At 25.2% G+C, this 20,535-nt stretch overlaps 1 protein-coding gene across 1 annotated transcript in view; it reads left to right on the plus strand.

The window, feature by feature from the left end:
• LOC101237774 (centrosomal protein of 83 kDa-like) overlaps window positions 1-20,008 on the plus strand; it is a 57,394-nt gene extending 37,386 nt beyond the window's left edge. The window contains exons 19-24 of the mRNA XM_065793038.1: window positions 7,241-7,304; window positions 7,571-7,682; window positions 8,650-8,750; window positions 8,862-8,910; window positions 18,861-18,965; window positions 19,514-20,008. Of these exons, the coding sequence (XP_065649110.1) occupies window positions 7,241-7,304; window positions 7,571-7,682; window positions 8,650-8,750; window positions 8,862-8,910; window positions 18,861-18,965; window positions 19,514-19,594 (512 nt within the window). The 3' untranslated portion in view covers window positions 19,595-20,008. The remainder of the gene's footprint in view (window positions 1-7,240; window positions 7,305-7,570; window positions 7,683-8,649; window positions 8,751-8,861; window positions 8,911-18,860; window positions 18,966-19,513) is intronic.
• Window positions 20,009-20,535: the final 527 nt, after the last annotated feature.

Genomic DNA, 20,535 nt, shown 5'->3' on the forward strand with positions numbered 1-20,535 from the left:
TAAAACGTTGGCAAAACTCTCAGAGAGGTATTACTGCAAAGGAATGGTAGATGATGTTAAAATTTTTTGTAAATAAAGTGATAAATGTGAAAGAGCAAACAGGTATGTTGGATTAATAACTTAATTTTTATAATACTTTTATAAAATTTATTATTGCATATCAAAACTTTATAGTTAATACTGTATATATATATGTATATATATATATATATATATATGTATATATATATATATTTATATATATATATATATATATATGTATATATATATATATATATATATATATATATATATATATATGTATATATATATATATATATATATATATATATATATATATATATTTAAACAACTTTAAAAAGTATTCTACACAATAGAGTGCTCAATGTTCTTAAAAGAACAGAGCAATTATATATTAGTAGAAAATCACTTTTCCAAAAATTTTTTCCATTTAACACTGTGTTTTATCAACAAAGATTCATCAGAAATCTGATGAATCTTTGTTGATGAAATTTCTGATGAATCTTTGTTGATGAGATTTCTGATGAATCTTTGTTGATGAAACACAGTGTTAAATAGAAAAAAATTTTGTCAAGTGATTTTCTACTAATATATATATATATATATATATATATATATATATATATATATATATATATATATATATATATATATATATATATATATATATATATATATAAATATTCCTCTATTAATTTTTATTTTTGTCTTGACAACTGTTAAAATATGCTTTGTTTGAAAAATAATTCTCCTTTATTCTAATGTACTTCATTTCTTCCCTCAGGCGTTCACTGCTTGTGTGTGACCATTCGGCGAATTTTATATAATAATATTGGGCCTAGCCCGTAAGGGTTAGTATTAAGGTCATCGAGCAGGACTATTTTCCATATCACAATTACTGTCACCGCAAAAGAAGTTGTTTGACTCTGGAAGACTTTTTGTTCTTTTATAAGATAAACTATCTTTGTTTGAACTCATTTTTAATTTGGTAATATTTTCTTTTAATATATAGTATGTGGTTGGAATGTAGATATAGATTTGTATGTTATGTACTTTTGGTTATCATGTGTGATTGAGTTTTGATTTTAGGGTTCATATATATATAATTTTGTATTGTAGTTTATATATATATATATAAATATATGTGTGTGTGTGTTGTGTGTGTGTATATATATATATATATATATATATATATATATATATATATATATATATATATATATATATATATATATATATATATATATATATATATATATATATATATATATACATAAATATATATGTATATAAATATATATATATATATATATATATATATATATATATATATATATATATATATATATATATGTATGTATATATATGTTTGTATTCGGGCCGTAGAGAAAACTTTACTTTTTCGGAAATTTCGATTTAGATATGGTCTCAAAGTTACCTTTAATTCGGACCATAGAGAAGACTTTACTTCTAAACAATATTTTTTCCCACTTCGTATGTCGTTTTTATATCACAACTTATATTATTGTTATATCACCTAAAATAATTTTTTAACCACTCATTTGGCTTAAATTTATCTGGTCTTATTTTAGTATTTAGTTAATCTTATTAGAGTATTTTTTAATATATGATTTTTATGCTATATTATCTTACATTCAATACTTAGCTTGGTTTTAATTTTCACATGCACAATTTTCGTCTTTTATTATTATTTAGAGAATTTCTTTTATCCTTCACTACATGTTTAAATCTTTACATTTTGCAGGAGATATATATATATGCATATATTTTTCTACTTTCATATATTATTCGATTTTTGGTAGTGATTTTAAGTTGCGCGGGTTGTTTCATTTTCTTACACTTTAGATTGGTTAACAAAATTCGAATGAAGTATCTATAACAGCGTTAGAGGTTTTTGAAGACTTTATTGTTTTATTTAATTTTAAAAGGGTTTTTAATTGGGTACATTGCCATTTGATTGTTTTTGGTTTATTTGTGCTGGAACTACCTATGTGGTTTAAATGGTTTAAAAGGAAAATTTATTAGTATTTTCTGTTTGCACACTTTAGTTGTTTTAGTTTTATTTTTGGCGTTTTTTTTATTTTAATTTTAATTTATTGTGCTTAGTTTTTTCTACCGGTGGTATGGTAAGTGATTTATTTAACTATTTTTATTCATATTGTGCAGTAGATCAACACTTTTTATATCATATCATTAAAAAATATTAGTATTTTACAAATTTGGGTATGGTTGGGTTTTGGCTATTTGTAGTGAATCTTTTTTTACTGCAGTATGGATTAGGCATAAATCGCGGGGTAAAGCATAAGTGGCAATGATGTTTGTCTGACGGGATAAACTAGTTATTAGTGCTGATCCTCATCGAAACGCCAGTAATAATAGACGCGACTCTGAGTAGATGTTTATTACTTAATCACTATACAAATTATGTTTACTCATTAGTATTAATGTTTTTTTTTCGAATTTTATATGTCAGAATTATATATATGCCAAAGTTTTTAAATAAATTATATATATTTGTTATATAAATATATTAAATAAATAATATATATATATATATATATATATATAATAACTTTAATTTTAAATTCGGAAAATAATAAGTAAACTTAATTGTAAACAATATTGCTTACAAATTATATAAAATTATTAAATACTAAGTTAACTAAAATGATCAGTTAAAGCTGACCTTGTTACAATATGCATAATATAATCATTATAGAGCATTTGAAAAATATAGACTACATCCTATAAGTGTTAAAGATGAAATATGTAGTACAATTGGAATTGATTTAATTGGACCTCTTCCTCTAACAGAAAGAGGAAATAAATATATTATAACAGCAGCATGTTTATTCTCTAAGTGGCCTGAAGCTGCTTCCTTATCCGTTAAAACAGCTACAAATGTAGCAGAATTTTTATATACTTGCTTTACAAGACATGGTTGCTGTGAAGTTTAAATAAGTGACCAAGGGCAAGAGTTTGTAAATAAGGTCCTGTTTTGTTTTTATTTTTTGGATTAATTTGTTTAAAGTTTGCTTTAAATTGTCATTTTTTAAATTTTTTTTGTATAAAACACAAATTTTTAACAATATCTTTCATATTTATATGAAAACTATTATATTGTAATTTGGGGGCAGTATAGTCACCAGATTGGGGGCAATAGAGTCACATAAGCGAATAAGAACTAGTCAGAAATGTTTTCGTTACCAGTAAATGACAATGAAAGTTATTGTAATTAATACAAATCAATAAAAAATTATTCTTTTTATTTCAGATAGTACTTTTTTCATAAACAAAAATATTTTATTCAAAATTTTTGTTTTAATAATCCTTTTTTTTCAACAAAAAAAAGTGTATTTATATATATTTTAAAGTGTTTATACATATATTTTTAAGCATATTTATTATTTATTATGATTGCTTCTATAAACTATTTTTTTATTACGTATATTTGTTTATTACTTTAATTTCAAACCTTTCATTCAAAACAATTTTGTTTTTCTTCTTAGATAAAAAGTTTTTTATAATAGTTTTTTTGTTTAGGTAAACCATGAATTAAATAAAATAATGGGAACAAAGTGCAATCTTACAAGTGCCTACCACCTACAAAGCAATGGTCAGGATGAAAGGTTTAAAAATATGTTGATGAAACCCAAAGCACCTGGGATCTATACATAGAGAGTATTTTATTTTCATACCGTGTCAAGATTCTACAAAACAAACCCCATTTTATCTAGTTTATGGACGACAAGCTAGACTTCCTGTTGATTTGCAAATGAAATTAATAAAAAGCAATATTGAAAGTAAACATACTATTGATGGAAGTTTGAAAAATAGAGAATATCTTTTAGAAGATGTAATAGAAATGCGAAAGAATGCACTAAAAATATTCAAAAAGTTCAGGAACGCCAAAAAAAAGTTTATGGTACTAAACATCCGAAAAACACTTGTACAAAGTTGGCAGTCAAGTGGTAATAAGAAATAGTAAAAAGCATTCCAGAAAAGGTTCAAAGCTAGAGCCTAATTGGACAGGCCCATACAAAGTTTGTCAATGTTTGAAAAAAAAATTTTTTTTAGTTATGTAATGTAAATGATTGCAATAAAAAATTGAAACAATTATACAATATGACTCGCTTGAAGATTTATTATCCTCCATTTAAAAATGTGATTCCGCTTAATACTGTTGATATAGTTGAAAAATGTTCAGAAAAAAAGACTAAACCCACTACCGAACAGTTTACTATTACTTTTATACAAACAATGAAAAAAATAATATTAGATAGTAAAGAATTAACAGATGAACATATAAATTTTGTCCAAATGATCATAAAGAAGCAATTTCCTGATATTTTTGGTTTGCAGGATACTTTATTTTCACAGACGGATGGATTTAAGACAGTAAATAAAGATTTTCCATTCAAATCCACTTTATTAAATCCCACTGGGTCACCTCCTGTTCAGCAAACGGGTCAATTTCACTACATGATAGTATGTATAGCAATTTAGATTCAAGTTTAATAGATTTAATAGTTGAGTAGATGTTACAAGAACTTTGCTGATTTTGGTTGTGAATTTCCACCAAGTGTTTCTATAAATGTTAAAAGTGATTTTGGATTGTGGCTTATTTGCTATAGCAAATAAGCCACAATCCAACCAGTTATAACCAGTTGAGTAGATGTTACAAGAACTTTGCTGATTTTGGTTGTGAATTTCCACCAAGTGTTTCTATAAATGTTAAAAGTGATTTTGGATTGTGGCTTATTTGCTATAGCAAATAAGCCACAATCCAAACTTCAAATGTTCACTTAGACTTTGGTGAACAACCAGAAGATTTAATATACAATCAGAGATTTATGAGAAATCATCTTGAAAAAATGTTTCAGGATGAACAGTTTAAACCATTACTTGAGGAAACCAGTAACTTAAATATTAGGCATAACAACAATAAAGTAAACTTGAAGAATTTTCTTTATTTTTAAGATATATTTTTATCTATCATCTTGTGGTATTAAATAAGAGACTTCAAATTGTTTTTTTTTTCTTCATCTTCTTTTGAGTGCATTAAGAGCTTGAAAATAAATTATTATATTTCAGACACTGTTTAAGCTAATAGTTTTAAATGAATTAGTTTACGGTGTTAAAAGTAAAATTATGAATTAAATATCTTTGTTTATAACAAGGGTTAAGTAGGATATAGACTACTTTTATACAATAATTACGATTCCTTTATAAAGTTAAATGATTTAAAAAGCTTTTCTTATTATTTTTTTATTATTCTTGTTATTTTCTTTTCCAATTTTGAATTTGAACTATATAAAGTGCTTTTTTAATTTAAAAAGTGTCAGTAAACGTAAATCCATATAAAAACTGACTAAAATTTCAGCCTCCGCTTTTTATGCGCCTTAATCACAACCTGTTAAAACATTATTATTTACTTTGCATCTATGGCAAGTTATGGAAAAACCGCCAAAATAATTATAGCGGAAAATTTCCTGCGAGCCGCAATTTTTCCTAGGAAATTATGTTGCTGGGCAGCAATATTTCCTAGGAAATAATGCCGCAGTGACAAAATAGGGGTTGAAAAATGACAGGGGTTCTAAAATTAACTTTTTTCGGATTTTGCATAGTTTAATCACTTTTTTTTAATAAACTTTTTATGCTGGTTTTAAATTATTAAAATTTTTTTTTTTCATTATAAATATTTAACCTTCTATCTTAATTTCAATAAAAGTGATTATTTTGACAAAACAATCAAAACAATCAGTTGTTAAATTAAATGAAATCATTACTATTATCAAAGTAGAATGCATGTTTAAATATTTTTCTTTTCATTTTATCAATAAAATACCTAATTATAATGTGTTATAATTACAATAAAGGCAATATACATGAAATTAATCCATATAACAATTTGTTACAGAATCAAGAGGTCTGAGGTTCAATGTCAGCTCTGACTAGATAAACGACATTAGTAATGAAAGAGGTGTGAACTTCCTAACTAAATTTCTCTTACATAATCCTGTATGATAATTAAATTCATCTAAGGTAATTATGAATTGTTGTGAGGAATTTCTAAGTAGAAACTTTAAATTATTAGCTTGTTCTTATTTAGACATAAGACAGCATTTTTTTGTACTTATATTAACATTTATGATTTTAAATAAATTGGATCTTCGCTGCAATGATTTACTGTATTACTAAAATAAACATCCCATTCATCAATTGTTTATGTGTTAATTTAACAGATCCTTTTCCTTTTCAATATTGACATCTGATTTGCAAGTAAATGGGCTGCCTCGTAATTTTAAATAAGCTAAGATATAATTTTGCTTGGATGCCTAATAAAGTAAAGCTTAAAGTTTTTTTTTTGCTAACCCATTCTGTCTCAGTTTTTATTAAGTGCCACGCTGACACTTAAGTTCAATGTTAGTTGATAATGCTATAGTGCATTTTTTTAACAAATATACATGGTTTTTAATACTCTTTGATACTTTTTTTCTTACATCATTGATTGTGACATTTTATTTGTTGTTTTTAAGCATTTTTTATTACAAATGTCACGGTTTAGACTGTCATGACAAAAAGAAAAAACATAAAAATACTTGTAAAACTTCAAGTAAAAACTATGAAACTCAGCATATAATAACATCAGTATGTGCTAAATACACACACCAAATGATTTTTTTTTACCATATCGTTCGTTGCATTAAGTCTGACAAAGTTATTTTGTTCAGAAGTGGTAAAAAGTGAATGTTACAACTGTCCTGCTTCATAGAGTTAATTTTTGAAAAAGTTGAAGACTTTGACTAATGCTGTAACTTTTACATACTAAAATATATGATAGTATTTCATATTTCTGCAAAGCTTCAAGTCATTTCTATTTTCGGTTCATTTTTAATAGCTTAAATAGTGTCAAATGTTATGACCACCACTCTTGTGGAGTTGCCTATATATATTAATATGTATATATATATATATATATATATATATATATATACATATATATATATATATATACACATATATATATATATATATACATATATATATATATATATATATATATATATATATATATATATATATATATATATATATATATATATATATTTGTCTGTGTGTTTGTGTATGTGTAATAAAATAATTTTAATATACCACACTTGCCATGTATAAAAAGGTTCAAAAAAACTACCTTTAGATTTTAGTCAAAAAGATTTACAAAAGCAACAAGAAAGTTATTTGCAAGCAACCAATAAAATGAAGTGAACATTTTTTAAGTTATTTATCTTTTCTATATACTTTTTTTATATACTGTGCTATTTATCTATTTATTTTTGTTGCAATTATTTCTTAATCTTAACATTTTTTTAAGTATTTTAAAGTTTAAAAAAGAGAAATCAATTCAGAAAAGTTAAGGAAAAAAAAAGACATTGTTTAAGATTTGTTTATTTCTGAGATTTTAATATGATATCATTTTCTAACAAGTACTAAAATTCAAATGATTATTAGACTCACCATTATTTATTAGATCTTGTTTTAATGAGGAGCAAAAGAGGCTATCAGAAAAATACACAGAAGAACACAAGATGCATAAAGAATTGAAAAAGAAGTTTGAAAAAATCTATAAAGTGTCAAAAAAAGTATGTTTAAATTATTCGAAAAAAATAAATTATATCTTACTGATTTTATGGAATGTTTTTTTTGCAACTAAATATTCTCTTTTAGTATCGTAGTATTATTTTTGATTAAAAAAAATGATTTCACTCTACACCCCTGTTTTGAAACAAGAATTTTATCTTTTGCCCTGTTTCTAAATTTTTTGTTCTTAACAATATAAGTTGAATTAAAACATCCTAAAAAGCAAAAAATATTTTTTAAATAAGTACCTTTTTTTTTTTAATTAATAAATTATTAATTTTAAGAAATATTAAAAACAACAACAACAACAAAATTTATACATATATCTTTTATTTCTTTTCATTAAAAGTCATATTCATAAAAGTTATTGTCTATACAAGTGCAGATGTAAAAAGCGATATGCTTAAATTTTTAATTTTACATTGTATTAAGTTGTAAATTTTAATTCTAAATAGTTTCTGTCATGGATTACAGAATGTATAAAATAAGGCCAATTGTAAAACTTTATATTAAAGGTTGGGATACCTCTCCTTAATCTACCTACCTATATACACATACATGCATACATACATACATACATACATACATACATACATACATACATACATACATACATACATACATACATACATACATACATACATACATATATGCATACATACATACATACACAGTAATACAGTGGTATGAATACAGTATATGAATTTCAAACATCTTTTAGTTAGATAGCTATACAAAGAAATGTCTCATAGTTACAGTTTTACCATTCTGTTCCAATATACAAATTAAACCTTGACTATATTTTGATTTACTATATTAAATATATAACAGATATATATATATATCAGAAATTTTAAATTTATATATAAAATAGTTATAAATTATATATAGCGATAAAAGTTTTTTTTAACTGATGATTTTTACTTTAAAAGTTTTAATTTAACTGATGATTTTTACTTTATAAAATAGAGAATGAAAAAACTAAAGTTGGAAAATGCTACATTGCAAGAGCAGCTTCAAATACTTAAAACAAAGGAGGATCATTGTGAACTTGAAAAAGAAGCATTAAAGTAGGATATACCTGTGCACAACTGTTGTTCTGTCATTGTTTTTTTATTATTGTTTATGAAAATTTTATTTGTGATAACACTATGATAAAATATTTTATTTTTTTTAATCAGAAAAAGTATGGACCTTGAGCAACAGCGAATGCGCAGAAGATTTGAAAAGGTTTATCAACTTTTTTTCATGTTATAGTAAAGATTTATATTGTATATAATGTTTGTATAGAACTGATACACTTTAGGGCTCTACAGTTTGAAATTTTTTCTCATGAATGCACTCGGTGCTCTTGTTACCACAAAAGCCAAAATTCTATTTTAATATCTATTATAAATGTTAGTATCCCAGTGCATTGAATGCAGTGCAGTGAAGTGAATGTTTATGCATTGAGTATGTTGATGGGTTGAATGTTTTCTTAATGTCATTAAAAATTTGTTGCTAAATTTTGTTCCCAGATTTGCTGATTGTCGTGTTTATTAAGATAAGTATTTTATATTGGGACCTGTGACCTAATGCTTCAGAAAAAATTAAATAGTTTCAGGTTTTTCTCTGTTGGAAAATTATTCAGCTGTTAGGAAACTTTAATATCTACTAATATTTTAGTTCTATTCTTTTGAGATATTTTCTTATAAAAAAAGAAGACAAAAAGACAATAATTTAATTTTTAGATGTCATGAGTTTTTTATATCAGATCTTTTGTATTGACTGCTGTATTAAAGAAGATAATATAAAGGAGATCAAAGTATATTAGTAACTATATACAGTACCAAAAATTTGCAGACAGACTTAATAAAATTTAGAATTTTACTAATATTTCAGCACTTACTTTACTAAATCCAAAATATTATCATATAAATTATATACCAATTAAAAGATTTTCATGTTTACTTTTATATTTTGAATGAATATTTATTTAATGTACTTTAACTGATTTGTAAACAAATTATTTATAAACGATTGAGGTCAAGGGATATAAGAAATGTATAATATTTCCAGTGAAAAAGTTGGTAGCAAAAATAGTTCAAATAGAAATTAATTTCGTAAGACAGGACAGTTTTATGGAGCCAGTAAGTCTGCTGGTAGACAAATTATGAAGAGATATGAACTTACTGGATCTACAATGATTCGAAACCAATCTGTAAGACCACGCAAAACAACATATCTTCAGAATAAAAATGAAAAGTTATTGAAATTAAAAATAAAAATGAAAGCTATCGATTTGAAATGAAATATTTTTATGGAATGAACTGTAGTATTTCTACTGCAAAATGTTGTTTACATTGTGCAAATTTGTTTGGAAGATTTCTAGCCTAAAAATAATTGATTTCCTTGAAAGAATTGTTTTTAGTGATTTAGAACAACTTTAATGATTTAGAACAATTTTACGCAGTTCAGGTCAAATGGAAAAAATCAAGTTATATCCAGTAGGTAAAAAATATGATCCTAAATCCTAACTGCTTATCCTAAAACATAGAAGAGGTAATGTAATGGTAGTTTTAGTCAGGACAGTGCAGATCCACTCCATATATATACTGAAACTATTGATCAATAGTTATGCAAAGAAATATGAACACCTTTAAATGACCAAGTGCCATCTGTATGGTTTTGAGAAAATGGTTTTTTTTTTTCTGTTTATTACAGTATACTGGACATAGCATTTCACTTTTTGTCTTGATCTTTTCCTGTTTATTGACAACACTATAGTTAAAGCAGATTTTTATTACTATATAAATTTGACAATTCTCTACAAGGAAATGCTATTAACTCAATTTGGTTTTCAATATGGTTTTCTGTTTAAAAACGTCCATATGTAAGACATGTATCTCAAACACATGCAAATCCATTCATAAATCTTCAGATAGACTATAGTTCTTGTTTTGAAGTTGATATCCTAATCAACTGGCAAGTTATCCTAATCAAACTAAGTTCAACTTCTTGAGATTAGATGCCATTATTTATGTTGAGGGTCAAATATTATTCATTAAGCTTTCAAATCATGCTAATTTATTCAGAAAAATCAAAGACCCAATGCACTCAATTTCCATTGATGTTTGCATTAATTTAGTTGACTTGATGCATTCTAAATGCGAAGCTGCTCTTGATTGTAAATATAGTGCTACAAAATAGTAAAATGATTTTGCGTTAAATTTATTCAAATATCTTCAAAAAATTACTATTTTTCTAAATATAAACGCTTTATCTACAAATTTTAGAACTTATTAAAAATTGTTATTTTTTAAATCAATTTAAAATACGACCAGCATGCCAGAAATTTATAAGGTCTTTGGTATGTCATGAGCAATGAAAGAATAAAAATTTGTTTAGTTGAGTGTGGCTATTAAATTCAAGAGATGGAAAGTTCCATCTTTCGGGAACAAAGAGAAACTGAGCACATGATTGGCCAAATAGAAGACACAAATCAAGGTGCAAAGGTAAGTGATTCTGGTTGTACAGAAAAAAAGTTAATCCAAGTTAACTTCATAGTTTTCTTTATAAGGATAAAGTCTTTATAATAGATGAAGGTAGACAAAAGTTTTGACTTTTTTAAAATATTTTTATTTAAAAAAGTTTTAGAAACAAATCTGGATATCTCCTGATTTGTTTCTAAAACATGCCATTTCAGTGATAAAGCTAAAACAGCATGCAAGTTTTGAGCTAGAAATATTAGTGGTACTTGAGTCATTTTGTGTGATGAGCATTAAAGTCACAAACAACAATAGTATTGGCAAAATGATAAATTGAGCTTGGTCAATACAGTAATAAATAATATTAAAAAGAGTGCGGTTTTAGATGGATTGATAAGTATTGGTCCAGATTAATATGCAACTTTGGAAATTAAAAAAAAATTATAGTCAATAACACAAAAATCTGTAGATGAAACAACTTAATTTAAATTACTCTTGCAATGTAACCAAATGAATTTTGCAGTGAGTTCTAAAGATGAAAAGTTAATTTCTTTAATTTTATTATAAGTATAAATTTTCCATTTAAGATAATTACTCTTGTATTTGTAAAATATAAAAATGGCGGGGACAAGAAGAAGACAAAATAGTCTTATTGCTCCCAATAATTGTAAATAATATAGGAATCTAATCTTGTCATTAAAAATGTTGTCAAATGTAAAAAAAAAAAAAAAAAGTTGAAAAAAAAGTTCCAAAATTTATTTTCAATAATAAATAAACATAAAGCAAAAAGAAAAAACAAAGACAAAAAAAAAGTTTTCAAAATTATATTTAACAGTTTTTTAAATCTTTGCAAATAAAATGAAAATATACTATACATATTTTAAAAGCCATTAATTAAATATAGCTCTAGAAGTCTTTCATGTTTTGATTAAAATTATTTCTTTCAGCTTTGGTTTTAAAATATTTATGTTTGCTAATGTTTTGATGTCGTTTCTAATTACTATACTCCATATTTGGGGGCCTCTAGCTGTAGAAAACTTAGTGGTTTTAAAGTGAGTTTTAGCTTGAATATAATTGTTTGCATGTCTAGTAAGATATTTGTGCTGTATTTAGTAATATTAAAATATGGGTAAAAAATGTTGCATTTATGGCTGCACTACAAATTATTTATCTGCAAAAAAGAAATCTGATAATTTAAAGCTTTCAGTATATCAATTTCCTAAAAATGAAGAAGAAAAACAAATGTGGATTAAAGTAATTCCAAATGCATATTTGAAAGTAACTAATGACACTGTAGTTTGTTGATTGGCCGATAAATTTTGAAAAACAAATAGAGGAAAATATTGTCCTAAATTTCCACCATCTGTTCGGCCTGGCATACCGTCTTGTCAAATTCCTACCCATCTTCCTCCATTACGTACAACAACTCGCGCTTCTTTGTGTTTTCGAAGTATTGCTCAAGACAAACTATCAACTTTTTTAGAAAAAGATAGAGTAACTTTTGCTGAAATGAAAAAAGTTCTTTTAAATAATGAAAGAGATTTAGGTGTTTCATTAGTATGCTTTATGATTAATAACACTATTCATTTACAATCACAAGTTTATTCAAATGAAGTTCCGTGTTTTTTAATCAAGATTAGTGATAGGATTTGCATTTTCAAATGTATCATTTTGGTGCTGAAAATAAAGTTCCTACAATTTTTAAAAACAGAATTTCAAAAATCAGCACATGGTCTATATTAGAAGAGTTTTCATGTTATTTGAAGAATTTAATTCCAGGCAGAAAAGAAATTGTAGTTTAGGAGCATTTTGCTTCTATGGGTACACAGTGTGTTGGTAGTAAGATTTATTCTAAGGGCGTTATTGTTAGATCTTTTCAGTATTTTGCTGCATCCAAAAGTTTGTATAATCAATTGCTGATTACCAATTGCCTTCTCTAAGAACTTTGACAAAAATAACTTCAAAAGTTTCTAAATTAAATGAGGAACATTTTTTGACTAATATTTTTCAATCTGTTAAAGAAAAACAGATACTTTGTTTTTTATTGCATGGTGAAATTTATGTTAAAAAAATATTGTTACCATGGTGGTACATTATTCGGAAAAGCAATCGATGATTCAATTTCTCTTGCAAAAACTATATTGGGTCTAATGGTTAATTGCCTATTTGGTGGACCATCGTTCATTTCCAAAATGATACTTATAAGTAAATTAAACTCAATTTCTTTTTGAACAAATTAACATTACTATCCAATCAATAAAGGAGTCTTCAGGTCAAGTTAAAGCTATAATGTGCGATGGAAATAGAATTAATCAGGCATTTTTAAAAATCTTTGAAAGGTCAGCTCCAGATAAACCCTGGTTGACTAATGATGGTATTTTCTTAATCTTTGATTATGTGCATTTGCTTAAAAACATTAGAAATAATTGGGTTACTGAAAAAACTGTTCAACTTGTTTTTTATGATAAAAGAGTATATAAAGTAGCACAATGGGATCATCATAGAAAACTTTATGAACTTGAATCTAAAAATTTAGTTAAATTATCCAACTTAAATGAAGTTTCAATATTTCCAAAGCCAATTGAGAGACAGTCAGTTTCTATCTGTTTAAGGGTATTTTGTGACAAAACTTACCATGCTTTAATTAATCACCCAGGACTGCAGCATACAAAAGAAAGACAAGATACAGCAGATTTTATTAACATTGTTGTTTCAAGGTGGAAAGTTCTAAATGTTAAGGGGACAGGTGCTGATATTAGATTCAATGATGAACTTCAAGCAGTAATTAGAGATCCTTATGATAATAGATTAGAAAATATTTTAAATTTTGGAAATATGGCTTTAAACATGGCTGGTAAGCAAGGTAAAAGGGAAATACAGCCCATTCTTGTCCAAATTGTGGTTTTCTATTGGGTGAGCCCTCTGCTGAGATATTTGACAATCTACCAGATCTCAAATCGTTTATTTCTCTTGATACAAATATGGCTCTTATATATCAAGGTATTTAACTCGTAAAGATAAAGAACTATCAGAATAAGAATTGCTAGATGAAATCACTTTTTACCGCCAAAAGTATGGACAATAAATAGACTCAATTGTCTGGTGGGCTTAATACCCACAGATAATACCTGTCAATAGGTAATTTTTCTTTTATAGTTTTCAATGCAATTAAGCATAGAGTATGCAGAGTATCATTAAGCATTGTTCTAATGATGATTTCAGAGTTTTACAACTTTGAGATACAACGACACCATGGAAATATTCTTTCAAATATTTTTTTGAATGAGTATTATGCAAACTCCATGTTCAAATAAAGAACCAGCTCAAAAAATATTGAAATTTTCATGTATAGATATATGTGTGTGTGTATATATATATATATATATATATATATATATATATATATATATATATATATATATATATATATATATATATATATATATGTGTTTATATATATATTTATATATATATATATATATATATATATATATATAACAAATTTTTTTAGTTTTTGTTAATATAAAATAGGCCCCCAGTCAGATACGCTGTTTGTGTGTTGGCAAGGCCTGCAGTATAGATCACCGTGCGTTGTACCATTATTAACTTTGTACATAAAAATTAAATGACGATGTATATTTATTTCTTAAACATTTAAAATTTTTAGATTAATAAATAGTGGTTGTGAATAAGAGAGACGGTCTGCATTGGATATTATTCTTATGACATGTTTTTATTTGTTGAATAGTTTGTTTAGTTTTTTTTTATTGGTGCTGCGCCAAGCAATGTTAGCATAATTGAGATAATAAATAAAAGAGAAGTAGATATGTTTTAACTAAATTTGATTTAGGTAAGGTTTTACCTGATAAATATGCCAATATTTCTAGAAATTTTATTTTCGAATAATTTTATGTGGTTTATCCATGTGACATTTTCATCAAGAAGAACACCTAGAAACTTCATTGAATGTTTTCTTTTTATAAGTTGATTCCCAGTGCTAACATTTGGGGGCTTTAGAGGAATTTCATCTCTTTGATAAAGGTGATGAAAAAAAAATACTTAGTTTTGGTTAAGTTTAATGACAACTTATTTGTATTTAACCATTCAGTTACTTTTAACAGTTCTTTGTTGACTGTTTTAAATAGAGTTTATATATTTCTATGGGAATATAATAAATTGGTATCATCAGCAAACAAAATAGAGTCTAAAATAATTGACACCTTGCTTAAGTCGTTAATGTCTATTAAAAACAAAAGCGGTCCTAAAATGGATCCTTAAGGAACTCCACAAGTGATCGTCTTATTTTCAGTTTTACATCCATCATAAGAAACATACTGCTTCCTATTAGACAAGTTGTTTTTAAACCAAACCATATTTGCATTCTTAACTCCGTAATTTACTAGTTTTTTTAATAAAATATGGTAGTCAACTGTGTCAAAGGCTTTGCTAAGGTCTATAAAAATACCTAATGTATACTTTTTTTTATCAAAGGCTCGAAAAATATCATGAACAAGTTTAAGAATAGCATGATCAGTTGAATGACTTTTTTTAAACATAAATTTTTTATTATATAAAATATTATTTGTTTCTAGAAAAGAGAATAGTCTATTATACGTTATTCATTCCAGTAATTTAGAGAAGCAATGAAGAATGGAGGTAGGTCTATAATTAGAGACATTAGAAGAATCACCCGATTTAAAAACCGTTATAACTCTTGTAGTTTAAATTTGATCCAACACTAACAAAAACTTGATTAAATGTTTTTTACAATTTTTGATGCATTAAGTATATCAACGCCATTATTGTTTTTGGAAGACAATTAGTTGTTAACTTTTTTTTACCAATTCTTTAATGACATTCCAGGTTTTCTGAGTGTAGCCTTTGAATTTCAGTAATTGGTTTGAATAATACATTTTCTTTAAACGATTTATAACTAGCTCAAAAATACCTTTATAGTTTTTATACTTGGATTCATTATCAAATGTTCTTTTTTTAAGAAATTTTTTGTACAAGCGTTGTTGCTTTTGTGAGAATTTTAATATTCTGGTAGTTATCCATGGGTTCAAATACATTTTAGATTTAATAATTTTTGTAATCTCTGAAAATGCATTATTGTAATGTTTTTGAAATGTTTGAAGAAAATTATCATAGGCTTTGTTAGTGCTTTTTATTTGTAATATATTTTCCCAGTTTTCAGAAGATAAAGACTGATTAAAAAGTCCAATAGAAACGTCATTAATGATTCGCTTAGTTATTTTTACTTTTTGCAAGTTAAGGTTTTTTGAGTTGCAATAAATATTGGAAAATGATCCAATAAATCGGATATAAATATTCCAGTTTCATCTTTTGTGAATGTAAATTTGTTTGTTATATTTTGATCAATTGAGGATGCACTATTTTTGGTAATTCTAGTTGGTTTATTTATTGTTGGAATAAATCCATTTTAAAAAACTAAATTAAGAAATTTTTGACATTTTTGTTTGAGTCATATTCTAGCACATTTAAATTCAAATTGCCCACAAGGTTAACACATTTACCGCAAGCATCTTTATTTGTAATTAAACTTTTTATGTGTTTATTAAATATTTTCATATTACCTGAAGGCGGTCTGTATAAAACATGCACAATTATGTTTTTGGTGGTTTTACTAAATATTTCAATTGTCAATGACTCACAATCATTACGTAATGTACAGTAATCCACCTGGTTTTTCAGAGTTTCTGAAATTGTTTTCAATTTCAATATTATGACATCATGTTTCTGTGAGGCAAATATTTTTAAGCTCTGTTTTTGTGCTGAGTAAAAAAAGTTTAAGTTTCTCAAAATTTTTTTGAATGCTTCTAATATTTAAATGTAAGATAGAGAATGCATCTATATCTATTTCAGGAGTGTTTAAGTTGTAATGGACTTATGTTTTAATTTCATCACTATTATTATAAAAATTAAATCTGCATTTGAATGATTCTCTAGAAGCATATTTTTGTATACTTGGAAAGATTTAAATTGTGAGTTTTGATAAAAACTTATAGTTTATACTATTATAAAGTAAAGTATAAAGACTAAAAAACATAAAAAAAGAAAAGATTAAATTTTAATGTTCTTATTTTTTTCGAAATTCTTTTACTATTAGTGTGTCACAAATAACAATCAAGTATATATCGTTGTTCCTGTTAACTTTCATTTCTTCAAGTAACTTTTTCCGCATCACCATTGTCATGAGGGAATAATCCTCGTTTATGTAAATAACGGATATTTATTCTCCTTTGAGTTTGTGTGCGTTTTTTAATATTTGAATCTTATCTTTATAATTTAATAACTTTATTACTATAGTTCTCTGATTTTTTAAACTTATCTTTCCTGTCTGTGTGCCTGTTCAATAGTAACTCCTTTAATGTTGAGATTCTTTTCAAATATTTTAATGACCTTTAATTCCGTTTCCTCCCAGCTTTACGATTCGTTCTCTTTAAGTCCATCAAGTGGTAGATAGTTTCTTCTTTGCCTGTCTTCTGATTGTCTAATTTTATTTTTTTCTGCTTGACCAATTTCTGTTTTGTTGTGAATTTTTTCCTCTAGGTCATGAATTTTCTTTTCTTAAATATCTTGGGAAAAGTGAAGACTCTCTTCAATATCTCTTTGAGCACATTCATGTTTTTTAATCCTTTGTTGACATTTTCAGGTTCTGCTTTCCTTGATTTATTTTCATTAAGCAGAGTTTTATATAATTCTTTTATTGATAATATTTCTGCATTCAAGATATCAATTCTGTCGTTAGATAATTTTAAGTTTTTGAATATTTCTCGAACAATACTTATTGAAACTTCTTTATCGTCATTAATGCAAGATTCTTTTGATAACTTTTACGATTTTTTCATTATATAAAATAAACTTTTTAATCCAGCAAGCGAAAAAAAAATTATAATAGTAATAAAATAAGAAGCGAAATTATAAAAACCAGTTATCAGCATGTTTCCTGTTTAAAAACTAAAACTTAATACAGAAACTATAATTATCTGTAAATAACAAAAAGAATAAAAAGTATTAAAGTGTACGTCAATGCTACTTAAAAAAAAAGTGGTTGTTTAGTTTTTTTTTAAATGTTAGTTCTGCCATATTTCTAATGTCCGAAGATAACTCGTTACTAAGGTAACTCGTTAAAAAGTTTTGCGTCTGCAAAGTAAAAAGAGTTGTCATTTCGAGTTTTATTTTTGGAGTTCTCAACAATATTCCTTGTCTGGAACATTTCTTATATTTAATGATTTTGAAGTGATTAGTAAAATTTTCATAAAGTTCATTATTTAAGCTTTTTTACAAATAAGCATGAGTCCGTTTTGATGAATTTCCTTAAGATTGCGATGACTATTAATTATATCTTTTACTCTTCTGTCAAATGAGCTTAGTTTGGCTTTGTGTGATGCTGTAAAATTAAGATTGATGTTGGAATTGTATGTTAATATTGGAACAATCATTTGTTGATAAATCTGGGAAGCTGCCTTTGCAGGAAAGAAGATCTTTAATTTACTCAGCAATTTTAAACGACTGCACGCTTTTCTAACTATTTATTATATTTTAACTATATATAACATATAGTTTTAGTTTTTCAAGGTTGTTTATAATTTAATGTATTTGCTGGCAATTATATTAGACCCTTATTTATGATTTAATTGTTTTATGTAAAAAAATCTATTTTATTTGATATTTTTCATTTTCAAATAGTTTCGTCAAAGACAGCATCAGTTTTCTCATGTGCTGAATTCATCAAATTTTAATATACCTGATTTTACGTCATCACCTAAATTATGGAATAATTTAGCAAATTTTGTGAGTTTTTGATTCATATAATAATGCTGCAATATTTTTTTTGTGTGTGTTAACATTAACTTGCTAAAATATATAAAACTCAATAAAATAAATTGTTAAACTATAATTTTCTTTGATATATGTAAATAAATTATATATGTATATATATATATATATATATATATATATATATATATATATATATATATATATATATATATATATATATATATAAATTAGTAAAAAATTACTTAACAAAAATTTTTCCTTTAACATTGTGTTTCATCAATAAAAGCTCATCAAAAATTATTATTGCTCTGTTCTTTTAAGGACATTACGCACTCTATTTTGTAGAATACATTTTAAAATTGTTTATATATACATGCAATTTAACTTATTTATAATTAAAATTTAAATGTCAATGCCAGAATGAATTGAAAGCATTTATGCGTTTTATTGTTTTGTTTTTGCTTTGGTTTTCTTGCTTTATTTATATTTTCCAAGTTTATTAAAAAGTAAAAGAGTAAGAAATGAGTTTTGTACTGAAAAATTTTTTTTTTTTAATTTAGACTACTCCTCGTAAAACAAACATTCCACAGTTAGCTGAAATTTTTGAAACAATTAGTGTTAGTAATGAGAACGGAACTTAAGTATGATATCCATTGAGCATTTAATTGATATCATGTTTTTTTTACTTGTTAACTTATCTGTTATTTTGGTTGAGGTTTTTCTTTAACTGATCAACTATTTATATTGTTTATGTTTAGTTATTTGAAAATTATGATTAGTATTTTTTATTAGAGAATCTATTTATATATAATATTTAATATATTGTTTTATGCTGTACTTGGCAAAGCCAATTGTATATTTATTACTTTAAAGTTTTAAACTGATTTTTTTTTCTTGTTTCATAGTTTATTCAAATATTTTCATATTGTTATAATGTTTTTTGTGTAATTAAAAAGATATATTAATATTTTTAACTATTTTTTTTTTAGTTTATTAATATAACAGTTATGAATTATGATATGCTTTTTTAGTAAATAATATGAAAGTTATGCTTATTTGATTTTTTTTATTAGTATATGATTCCATGGAGGTTTGAAACAATTAGAAGTTTATGAACTGTTAAACATCATGTCTCTGCAGTACAATAAGTCAAATAAGTTTCACTATTTAAAAATGTAGTGAAATTATTTTAATTAAAATCAAATTTTATGAATTTTATCAAATTTTGTCGCTTAGTTAAAATCATTAGCATTTACAGTAATTCAACAATGTCTTAAAATCATTAGCAGTTGCAATAAATAACTTTATTAAAACAAAATAATTAAATAGTTAAAAAGCATATGTTTAAGCGACCATTCTTGTTTCTAAAATCAAAGTTTTTAATTAAAATGGATCTTAAATAATTTAATTATTAAAAGTTCTTACTTAAGTAAGATGCTAAGATTATAATTTATTTAAATTTTTGCAGTCCAATCTTTGTTCTTTTCAAAATTTGAGGTGATCACAAATATTTTGTTCTTTTCAAAATTTGAGGTGATCACAAATATTTTTTTTCAACAAAATTTATTATTATTATATCAAT

The sequence above is a fragment of the Hydra vulgaris genome, chromosome 03 (assembly GCF_038396675.1).
Source record: "Hydra vulgaris chromosome 03, alternate assembly HydraT2T_AEP".
Classification (NCBI taxonomy): Eukaryota; Metazoa; Cnidaria; class Hydrozoa; order Anthoathecata; family Hydridae; genus Hydra; species Hydra vulgaris.